Source organism: Natator depressus, chromosome 3 (genome assembly GCF_965152275.1).
Source record: "Natator depressus isolate rNatDep1 chromosome 3, rNatDep2.hap1, whole genome shotgun sequence".
NCBI classification, from domain to species: domain Eukaryota; kingdom Metazoa; phylum Chordata; order Testudines; family Cheloniidae; genus Natator; species Natator depressus.
Genome location: NC_134236.1, coordinates 112,085,773 through 112,098,183, shown reverse-complemented (window position 1 = coordinate 112,098,183; position 12,411 = coordinate 112,085,773). Strand labels below are relative to the sequence as shown.

At 38.7% G+C, this 12,411-nt stretch overlaps 1 protein-coding gene across 2 annotated transcripts in view; it reads right to left on the bottom strand.

Moving 5' to 3' along the window:
• The window catches only part of STXBP5 (syntaxin binding protein 5), a 181,009-nt gene that overhangs the window by 8,089 nt on the left and 160,509 nt on the right, over positions 1-12,411 (bottom strand). For both annotated transcript variants that reach the window (XM_074948582.1, XM_074948583.1), the window contains 4 exons: positions 10,876-11,115; positions 9,010-9,382; positions 2,528-2,693; positions 276-387 (listed from right to left, as the gene is read on the bottom strand). In XM_074948582.1, the coding sequence (XP_074804683.1) occupies positions 276-387; positions 2,528-2,693; positions 9,010-9,382; positions 10,876-11,115 (891 nt within the window). The remainder of the gene's footprint in view (positions 1-275; positions 388-2,527; positions 2,694-9,009; positions 9,383-10,875; positions 11,116-12,411) is intronic.

Here is a 12,411-nt window from a genome sequence, read left to right as displayed (position 1 = left end):
TTACTTATTGCACCATCCAACCCCTGCATAAATGAGGCAGAAGATTCAGTGGAAAATAATATGTGATCTCGTACTTAAGGATTTCATTATATTGCATATAAATATGCGAGTTATGTTTGCACAGGAAATCTTATTTCCCGATTTCTGAGTGCTTCTCTTTGCAACATTAATCTTCTTTTAATGTACAATTTGTACAGAATATTTAAATACATTCTGCATGGTTCACCACTTTCCTCATGTGGAAATACTTTTCAGAATAAAAGAAATGAACTTACAGAGTTCTTCTCTGTCGAGTGACTGTGCACCACCTCCAAACAGGCCTTTAAAGAAGCCCCTGTTTGGGGCTTCTGGTGTTTCTACTGGAGTGAAGAGCTCACCCAACATTTCCTTTGTAATGAAAAAAAAATTATTGCTAGAAACAACATATTTCCTTTTTAAAGACTCTTATAAAAACATAAGACTACTGTAGTCCATTTTCACTTTAACCATCTACCTTCAGGGTTTGCAATTTCATAATGCAATGTATTCACACTAGGAGAGAACTTTGCAGCAGATATTCAGAAGAATTTTATCTTCTATGTTTGGCAATATGCCTGAATAGAAGTCAAGAACAGATCAGGAAACTCTTCAAAGTCATCTGCTATCTAATAGTTTGAGCTTGTAATATAAGAGTACTTGAAAATAAATATTTAAGAATAGCAATGTCTTCCCTCAACTAAAAATTGGGCAACACTAACTCTTTTCCTGCTGAAACTACGTTTACCACATTTCTACATGTCCAGTTTATGTCCAAACTTTATATGTAGTTCATGTTATCCTGCCTAATTTTTAAATATTGCATAATTTCAAGACATCAAGTCATTTCCATAGATTCTGATACACAAGTCTGTGGCTATCTAATATTTCATTGTGGCACCATGTCTTCATTATATAACGAGCTGCCTTTATGTTTTTTTCTGATTTCTAATATGCAAAACACACAAATTCAAGAACATGTAAATCAGGTCCAATTAAAACAAACACTCAGCTCCTTTTCTTCTGACTTATAGCTGTGGCTGAAAAGCTGTCTTAGTTCTGGAATTTTTAAAATGAGATAACATTAGGATGGACAGCGACTGGATACTCATGGATTCACTTTTTAGAATTCTAGGGTGAAATCCTGGCCCCACTGAAGTTAATGACTTCACTAAGGCCAAGATTTCACCCCTATTGTGTTACTTGAAAACTCCTGCAAAATGTTATCCTTTCAGGGACATTTTTTTCATTTGTTTCTCTGTTTCACCCAGATGGCTCATTAGCATGGAAAAGAACTAATCCAATAGTATGGGAGCAATAGTTCTCATGAACTTAACTCTAAAATAGATACATATGTAATAGTATAAGAAGATGTACAGTGCACACATTCCTGATGGTTGTCGGAGGATAGAATTCCTGTTTTATCCCAGAATTTCTGTTTCTACAGCGATATTAAAATTTGCACTTCATGGCATAAAGATACATGAAAACACCCTTACCTTTGATTGAAGTTCTGAGATACTGGGTCCTCTCTAGATCCATACTCTTTGGTCCCATCTCTTTTGTGGGAAGTAGACATAATGGTGGAATTTTCAGGAACACTTGGTGCTCCTTAACTATTCTCCCATTGAAATTAGCAGTGAAACTTCCACTAAGTTCAATAGGAGCAAAGTCAGGACAATGCGGACTGCTTTTGAAAATCTTACCCAAGATGCCCACATGATATTCACAAGGCAGCCAACACACACACACACACACACACTGAAGTGTACACAGTATGCAACACATCCTGGTATTTAATGGTCAGTTCCATTTTTATCTAAATTATTCTTATGAGAGTTATAAAGCCAGAACAGATGACTAAGTGGACTAAGAATCAGGCTTGTATGCTTACATGCTTCCAACTATGCACTGATGTTGAAGATTCTCCAAAAAAGGATAATGCCCTAATCCTGCAACATGTTGCTTGTTGCACGTGCATCCTCCACAGTTCTAACATTGCGGGAATTCTTCCCCATCCGGAACTGGTGCTTGTGGAGTCCCTTTATGCTGCTCTGGACCTTTTATTTGTCATATGGGGCCAAAAAAGAGATCAGAATCTCATGCTTCATCTCTGAAATTCCCGCAACATAATGCGTCAATCAAAATGACTTGAGTATGTGCTCCCTGCTTCTGGCAGCATGCATCTTTGATTACTACCATTTTGACTGAAGGAATTTTGAAGTCCTTAACTGCAAGAATTATCAAGGAAGTTTAACATGGAACATGACTGACCAAAAAAAGGAAAAGACTGCCCCACAGATGTACACGAGATGTTTCAGCACCATTTGGCAGAAAGGGAACTGAAGCACCACAGATCATGATGTGTTATATACTGTAAAGCCCTCCAGTGCACCATAGCTTCTTTAGCAGGGGTTTTAATCTACCATGTGATCATCAAGAATTAAGATCTGGGACCTGTAGAGGATACCTACTTATGAAGAAACAACAGTATTAGCACTCTAATCTTTACCTGTAGGTTTTCACAAGTTTCTTGACTGTATGTGATTCTCTGGATTTCTGTAGGTGAGACAAGATACGACGCCTGTCCATTGTTGGTGAAGCAGAATGTTCTGGCTATCCGCATGTTGGTAAGTGGCAGGTAATATACATCCAACAACGGCCTTAAACTTGGCAAACTTGAGAAGAGAATTAAAAGATAACTTAAGTTAAGGAAGACTACCTTTATTTTTATTGTTCAGTTTCTCAACTTATATTTAAAACTATAGTACACTCTTCTTCTTATCCTTTGTAATCGCATTACTAACAGTACTGCAGTAGACTGGTCTCAAGCAAGCATAATTCACTGGGGGCATGAAACCTCAGTGATAACAAACAACATGTAGTGAACGAGGTAGCTCCTTGATTTTAGACCTAAAAACCCACCTGGTAGTAGAAAAGTCTATCGCCTAAAATTTAAAGTAGGATTGAACAATTAATTTCTAGCACAAAATTTTACTGCCCTTTCATATTAGTACACACACACACAAACACACTTTTAAACCTACACTATAAAATCAAGATAGATTACTTCTTCCAGAAGCGATCTGAGTTTCACTAGAAGATGCTCTAAAAAAAAGTACACAATGAAATAAAGTATCTATTCTATTCATAGGGAAATGGGCATGGAAAGTACTCAAGAAGAAAAAGATTTCTACCATTTTGGTGTGAACTAGTCTCCCCTTTTCCCTAATTTGGTTGCATTTTAAGAGGAAACAAAGCTTACCTACCTTGTACTTTTTTTTTTTTTTTTTTTTTTTAATATATAACCTTGCAGGATTCTCACTTCTTGGCCGCACTAGAACAAGTCAGGCTGAACTCTCCAAAGGCAGCAATAGTGGGCTAGACCATAAACCATGCCCCGTACTGGTGATGACATACAATCTCTGGGCTGTAAACATCATTCTTGGAACTCTTCAGTTAGCGTCTTATGTTATTGGGAAGCATTGCTTTCCTACACCCCCACCCCCTGAAATAAGTTAGCTAATCATAAATAAAATGACTGAAAAGATTAATTACTCAATGCAAACAAAGACAGACCACCATCTTAAAAGTTCCCTTAGGAACTTGGGTGAGAGAGCAAAATTCATGCAAGAGGTTATCTTCAGAACTGAAGAATTACATGCCAAGTAGTTTCCTCCTACTCTAAAGATACCAGCTGTGTAGTATTCTAACTCCTGGAGATTTAAAAAAATGTAAAGGCAAAAATGAAACAAACAAGCAGCAAAGAAAAAGGGTAATAGCAACAAAATATACAAGAAGATTTTTTCTTCACATGAGGTATCTCTTCAAAATATCAAGCCTGATAGCCTGTAGAAAACAAAATTTCAAATGCATAGCCAACTAAAGGGACATCTCTTAAGAAACATATCAAGGAGGTGGAGAGTTTGGGCTGCCCTGCTTCAGAAATAGGTTCTGCAAGAGAGAGACCAAAGCAGGATTCCTCCGTTGGGGCTGAATTCAAGCAGTATTGCTTTGTAAATATGTGGTGCAGGGATGAAGTGGCTGGCCTGCATGTATCTGAAATAGAAATAACTGAAGACAGAGAGGAAGTTGCTCTAAGATTGATTGAGCCAACACGTTTTTCCAGCTTCAAGCTAGGTCAATCACAGCTATCTTAGTGATGGATGTCAAACAAAGCAATATATTGGGTGGACTTTGTGTGAGGTATTTCGTCTGCTCCATTAGAATGGAAGGAACTTTTAATATTATGGACCTAGAGAAGGGCTTTGCCTGGGCATGTGAATATGAGAAAAATGTTGTCCTGCCAATATGCTCAGTAAGGTGGAGCTCCATCACTACTTTGAAGATTACTCTGCAGCACCAACTTATCCTAGTAAAGGTTAGTTTAGGAGCATCAGTTACTAGAATCTGAAGTTCAGACACTCTGCAAGCTCAAGTCTCTGCTACAAGGAAAATAATCAATTGAGTTTTTTAAAAGGAACATCATAATTTGTCAGGACAATATTAATGTTCCATGACACAGGAGGCATTTTAATTGGAAAGGGTGCTAAAATATGTCAAGCCCTGAGCCCTTGCATGAACCTGATGATGAGGGGCTGTGGAGGCACTGATCTATCTTTGACCAATGCATGATAAGTCAAAGCAGCTACCCAACAAATTTAGATGGACCTAGACTTTAGGTTAGACTCAGACAGGTGAAGAAGGTTGTTCAAGCAGTTTCTGCACTACAGTGTGAAGAGGTGGCATTTGGAAATCCATTCCCTAAAGAGGATTATGCCTGGTCTGCTAGCAGGCCACTGAGGCCGGAATATCATACTGTGTCATACTAATGCGATGTGAAAGGCCATGTGTTGCGTGCTTCAAGGTCCCATGTGTTGTGTGCTTCAAGGTCCACTGCAGCTGCCTCACAAGGCCAAACATTTGTAGCATCATCCAAGATCACACTTGCTGGCTCTTGCATATCCTTTCCGCCAGACCAGCAGTCCCAGATCCTGCCCTGGGCTAAGAATGCTTTGAGAGTTAAACCATATCTGGCTGAATACCGATATATTCCAATTGATTGCTAGAGACAAGTTGGGACACTGGGTAGTTCATAATCAGTGGTGAAAGAGACTGATCCTTTGAAACCCTCAGAGTGGTGTAATTGAACAGCCAATTGTTCAAGTAGGAAAACACATACACTGTCAGCCTGTGCAAACAGTCTTCTATTACTGCTGAGCATTTTGTACAGCCAGGGGTTGAACAGTGAGCACCCCCCAGCACATTGGAAAGCTGGCACCTGTAGCTCCAGCCCCAGAGTTGGTGCCTACACAGGGAGCCGCATATTTACTTCTGAAGAGCCGCATGTGGCTCCGGAGCCACAGGTTGGCCACTCCTGCCTTAGATTCAACACAATCTGCATATTTCAAGTGAGACACAAATATATCAAGTGTGCTGGATCCAAGCCAGATGGTTGACACCCCTTTTTATATACTAGATTTATATAAAATGATATGAATCAATACAAAATTTGTCCTTTTCATTATGTCCTAAAATACAGTAATGTTATATAATTTACTATCTAGGTATCTATCTGAAACATCTTGTTTCCACACAAGTTTGAAGGATAATTTTTTTCCATCTGTTTTACATATTTCAAGTTAAATGACATATTTATGATCATTTTCTTTGACATTTTAATTATCCTTCATTTTGGATAAATTTGTTAATTTAGAAATAGTTATATCTTGTGACTGGGAGAAGACTGGATGATAAGATTAACAGAATAAACTTCTCCTTAGTTTCAGAGTGGTAGCTGTGTTAGTCTGTATCAGCAAAAAGAACGAGAAGTACTTGTGGCACCTTAGAGACTAACAAATTTATTTGAGCATAAGCTTTCATGGGCTAAAACCCACTTCATCAGATGCATGCAGTGGAAAATACAGTAGGAAGATCACACACACACACACCCCCCCCATGAAAAATGGGTGAGACTTCCCTGGTCACTCGATTACAGACCTAAAAGTCGCAATATTACAACAAAAAAACTTCAAAAACAGACTCCCAATGAGAGACTACTAAATTGGAATTAATTTGCAAACTGGACACCATTAAATTAGGCTTGAATAAGACTTGGAGTGGATGGGTCATTGCACACAGTAACATTATTTCCCCATGATTACTCCCCCCGCCCCACTGTTACTCTCACCTTCTTGTCAACTGTTGGAAATGGGCCATCCTGATTATCATTACAAAAGGTTTTTTTTTCTCCTCCTGATAATAGCTCACCTTAATTGATCACTCTCATTATGGTGCATATGGCAACACCCATTTTTTCATGTTCTCTGTATGTGTGTGTGTATATCTTCCTACTGTATTTTCCACTGCATGCATCTGATGAAGTGGGTTTTAGCCCACGAAAGCTTATGCCCAGATACATTTGTTAGTCTCTAAGGTGCCACAAGTACTCCTCGTTCTCTCTCCTTAGTGATTCGCTTCTTCCAAAATGACCAGCACTCTTGAGTGATGTTTTGAAAGCATGTAGGACTACTGATATTTTGTTCTTATGGTTCTGTAGGCTAGGAGTTAAGGATTTTTGACAGAGTAGATCTACTTTAATCTTATTTTAAACAAGTCCTTGAAGAAATATCTGCCTCACACTATAGAGTCCTAGAATGACTTATGAGAACTGTTTGCTGTATGTTATAATTATAGGCAGGGCTCGTTGCCTGACACTTCCCATTATAAGACCCTATTTTCAGTTGCATGTATCAGTGGTTAACTTTTCCAGACTACTGTTCCCCTTTCAGGAGTCTGGTTGGTCTTGCGTACCCCAAGTTTCACCTCACTTAAAAACTACTTGCTTACAAAATCAGACATAAAAATACAAAAAAGCGTCACATCACTTTTTAAAATAAATTCATTGGAATATAAATATTGTGCTTACATTTCAATGCCATACTTGAGCTGGTTTTTGTGAGCCTTGTCTAAAGCCCGAGCGCCAGGTGGCGAGGCTGAAGCATATAACTTAATTTTGCGAGGCCCTCTGTGGTGTGGGGCCCCAGGCACTTGTCATACTTGCCACCCCCTAAGGCTGGTCCTGCACTTGTGATCCCTCTAAACCCGTGCTGTGACCCCCCATGGGGCTGCAACCCCCAGGTTGAGAAACACTGATCTAGATTAATTGAATACTCCCAGAAGACCACTGCCTACACCCAGGGATACACATACTCTTGGCTGAGAACCACTGACTTAGATCTTTGCCAAATTTTAACCATTTCAGCTGAAACTTTCTATGCCAAGTATCTGCCTCAGGCCGTGTGGTTTTGGTTTTTTATTAGTTCAGCCAAAATGGTTCAACAGTTTCTGAGAATGAGGCTAAGGAAAACATTCTTTTCCCATGTTAAAATATTCTGGCAGCCATCTCTCTGAGTATGTCTATAGTGGAGTAGGATGTGTAATTTCCAGCTTGGGTAGTCAGGCCCATGCAAGTTCTGATGGCGCACGCGCTAACAGTAGCGTAGCCATGGCTGCACAGGCAGCAGGATGGGCTAGCTGCCTCAAGTCTGTCCCTACGTACGGTCTTGGATGGGACTGGGCTCAGGGCAGCTACCCCGTTCTGTTGCCTGTGCAGACACTGTTCAGTTTAGTATGCTAGCTCAATTGGACTGGGAATTGGGAATTAGCTCAATCCCACTCTTCGTTGGCCTTTATGCATTCCTGTAATAAACATTATTAATAATTATTAAAAATCTACCGCAAATCAGCCAATTTATAAGCCTTTAAAAATTTGTGTGACATGCTTAGCAGAGACTTGCTAGACCTTTGCACTAAGATCTATGAAGATTTTATCTGCACTGAGCAGGACTTTCCCCACAACTGTATCTTGAGCTGCTGGTGGCTGGGTGGTACCCTGGGTCAGGGCACCGGAATTGAAAGCAGGAGCCTGTCTCTCTTGTGCGCTCAATGCTCCTCCTGCGGGGCCCAGGCAGGTGGATGAAGTTCCTTGATTTCAATGCTGAGGAGGGCAAGGGCCAGATCCAGGGGAGGGTAAATGTGGTCAGCAGATTGGGACAAGGAGCCTAGGGGAGGGGAAGGGTAGAACTGTAGGATAGTGGGAGTAAGGAAACTGGGATTGGGAGTTGGGATTCTCATAAGACACTGGGGCTGTCTAAGCAAGAAGACTTGGACTTGGGATATGAGAACTGGGACTGGGAGTCCTTGAGGAAAAAAAGGAAGGGATTGGGAGTTACTTGCCGCGTGTGCACAGACACGCTGAGATAAGTAATGTCATCAAAGATGTGATTAAAGACTGCATCATAATGCATACATACACAAGGGACTAAATTAAAGCAACAAGAGCAACCTTAATTCTGGCATTTCCTAACTCGAGTGCTTGACTTTGCAACCTTAATAATGTTCTTTGAGCATTTTTTTTTCCTTTCTGTGCAATATTTTAAACAAATAGTGCATGTTTCTGCAAGCACTGTTGGGAAGAAAGTAATTCCTGAGAATATTAAAGCAAAAAAAAAAAAATCAATCAATACATAAGTGAACAAACTGAGGGGAAAAAGGAAATGTAAAATAAACCAAAACAAGGGATAGGGATAAGGAAGATCAGATTTTGGCTTTCAATATGTAACACAAGTTTTGTAACAAATCATGAAATCAGTAAAGTAAACTATGGATTTCATATGTGAAAACTTAAACACCACATGTTTATATTATACTTTAGAGGAGTTTAGCCTACGTTATTTGTTAGAAATTCATCTAAACTATAGCTTGAACCTAATTCATATAGGAATAAATTTCAAGTTCAATATTATCCAGTCGCCAAATTCCCTCCACCCCCAAGATGTTACTATTCCTACAGGTTTATCATCATTGAATATATATTTTTTGTTTTTTCTCTGGATTGAGGAAACAGGGTGCATTGGGGGACAGGATAGGAAGTGGCAGGGAACTATAATTTATCTCGTTTTAATGTTTAAATCATGATTAAATAGATCTTACCTAAAAGTCATAATATGTCCATTGGCACAGAAACATGCAAGGCAGCTACTATTACTTAATGCCACTATATCTCCACGAAGAACAAAAGAAGTCTCTGTTATGTTTTGTTTATGAATACAGTTCTGTGATGGCAGTGAGATAACTTTTGCTTGTTTTTCAGAACATATCACTGCATATTGGTTTTCACTGATTTCCTGAGAAGAAGAGGAGGGGGACACTGAGACAGGCCGCCGTTTTTTCGATTTATCCTTTTCATCTTTGTCTTCAGAAACATTGTGTTCTCTCCACGGTTCACGTGCTGGTGGAACTAAAGATCCCGTAGTGTCCAGAAAAGCCATTCTCAGGATTGCCCCTTTTAGCCTCAAAATGGTTCCTAGGATATAGAATTTGACATGATATCTAAAATAATTTTCCTGAATTGTCTTCCAAACTACATAATAATAGTCTTTAAAAAAACTGGCAAACATAAAAGGCATCCTTCCAAACAGAACCTTCAGATTTGCCTGGTCTCTTCTGCAGTAAAACTCAGATTGGCCAAAATGTTAGTTAATTTAATTAAAAAAAAATTTAAACTTTTACTTAAGACCATCCCTATTCAGGAAAGCATTTGAGCATGGACTTAAGTTTAAGTGTGTGTATATGTCCCATTGACTACAATGGAAATTAAGCATATACTTGAAATTAAGCACATCGACCTTCCTAAACAGGGATGTTTTCCTGAATCAGAGAGACTGACAAGAAAGTGCAAAGAAACAGCTGAGGCTTTTAAAGGAGGACCAAGCTGGAACCCATGTGGTTTAAACTTAGATATTAAAAATATACAGCTTTCACTTTTCCTCATAGGCATTTATGCTTTCCAAAACACAGCATCAATAAATTGTACTGTGTTTAATACCATCTATGATGAATACTATTAACTGTCAGAAGTGTCCACCTGCGTTTTCTTCTTTGAATTAGACATGTTTAGGTATAAGCGAGCAGGCTCTCTTGCATCTTCCTTCCTAGTAATATAATGGTTACTGAAAGCTATTGTTATGTTATATTTACTCAGATTAAATATAAGTTTTTGGTTTTTCCAACCTGTAAATCGAAGACATAATCAATCAGGATTTTTCTGAAGAGATCTAGAGGGCCCTTGAAATAGAGGAAAGAAAAGCAGCCAGGCCAGATATTCACAGGCAAGTGTTCTGAAAGGACGCTGAGACAGGCAAAGGGGCTGAACTAGTGACCCGAAGACACTGGTGTTGAACAAGGTGTGTGACCAGGAAAGAGCAGGTCATGATCGTTTCTATGCATTGAGGGAAAGCAGAGAAAGCATAGGGGGAAAGCTGAAATCTGCCATATGGGTCTGAGAGAAGAATGTTGTCCTTAGGACATAGTACCAGCTGGTTCAATCATTATAGTCAAACAACTTTTATTCTTTTTTGTAGTGGGAAAATCTAATATGAACTTCATTGAGACCAAGGTGAATAAAAAGATTGCGGCATCTAACAATATTCTTCTCTTGCTGTCTCCCTCTAGTTATACTGTTAACACTGTGTGTGTTGCTGTAGAGCTACTCAAATGTCATTCTTTCTACACAAACAGCAGTCCCCATTTACCAGATATTCCTATACCAGATTGTAAATTTGCAGTTCAGACTTAAATGATTTGGAAAATTGCTAATCAGGTTATCTCTAACACACAAGTGACATAGCAACTTTCTAGAATACCAAAACACTACACTGTCCTGACTTAAACAGGAAGCACTGTATAATTATTTATGGAATTATTACATAATTGAGAAAAAAACATTAAAAACCCCTCAAGAATAATAATGCAGAATACCAGCCACGTTATGCAGCAAATCTCTTGTCTTGTACATACCACTGGGAGAAACAATTACTGGCTGACTTAGTCTTTGTTCTCCTCCTGGGGGTAGGTTCAGTACAATGACTAGCACTGTACCCAGAGTAGTCCCAACCCATAAACATGGAGAAGGTGATGTATCTGCTTTCCGTGTGAAAGTCTCACAGAAATGAAGAGCAGAAATTGCTTCTCGGGATTCCTTATCGATGCTAGTTACACTGGAACTCCGGGATCGACTGAAGGAGTTGTCTCTGACATCTGAAACAAGTTTACATTAATTAAAAAGCACTGCAAAATACAGCATAAAGTTTCAAAATAAACTACAGTTAGGATTTTTTAGCATATTTTGTAAAGATAGTTCTTTAAAAATCAAGCATGTAGTAATTTTCACTCCATAGATTACTTCCTTTTGCTAAATATTTCCCTAATTACATTTCCTCTCCTGCCCACCGACCCCATTTTCCATGCTGTATTCTAATTGCAACAATCTCTTCAACTGCAGAGTACGCCACTATATAATTGTCCTGGATGGTCATTGTGTGTGTTCATCTTTTGCATGGGACAAAAAGACAGTCATTTATCAAACAGTAAAAGCCTTTTATTATCTTAGTAAGAGACAAACATCTCAGTTTAAGCTTGTAAAGGGACCCACATACCATTGTGATAAATAGCTTGTCCTGTTCTCTGACTTTAGGAGATTGATGGAAGGAGGACTCACTGGCTATTCACATTAGCCTGAACTTCTGGCATAGGTCACTTAAAAAACCTAAAGTTCTTTGGTGGTAATGTTCAAAAACAAAGAAATTGGGTAGTTGAAGATTTTCTTCTGGAGTGCTATAGAAAGTGACATTGATAAGCTTTTCCGGCAGTCATCCCTGGACTAAAAGAAGGTTGAGCACAAAGTAGCTCCATGAAAGGGAATTCAAATCATAAGCACAAAGTAATTTTGTTTTAATTTAATTCAAAGTTACTGTGCAACTCCTTAAAAATAGGCTATTATAATGGAAATGCTACCAACATCTGCGTCTGCATGTGTTACCAGCTGCACACATTGTAAATACCACAGGGGTCAACATTTTTAGAGATTCTCTTTTGTACTCAAGCATCAGTGTGATTTTTAAATTCCTGACAAATCACTCTCTTTCAGTTTGCATCTCCCAATGCTTTTACTAAAAGGCAAATCAAATTTATCACTGAAAATACGGTGTAATTTACACTATGGCTTTGTTTAGGCCTGGATTATGCTAGTTTTAAGCCCTCACTGGTACACAGATACAGTTGGAAGCTCTGTGCACTAGCAGGATTGAGGTTTAACCAACAGAATTTACTTTTATGTAATTTATTCATAAAAGCATTACTGCACAGCATAATGAGCCATTTCATTAATGGGCTACATTGTTTTCCCTACTGAGAGAAAATCTCCTAGGTAACTGTGCTTTATCTGAAAAGTTACTACTTTCTGCATTATAGTAAGAAAATATGGTACAGAGTCATATATCCAGCGAAAATAAAGTGTAATACATGATGAATCATTTGTTCTGCTAACTTCAGCTA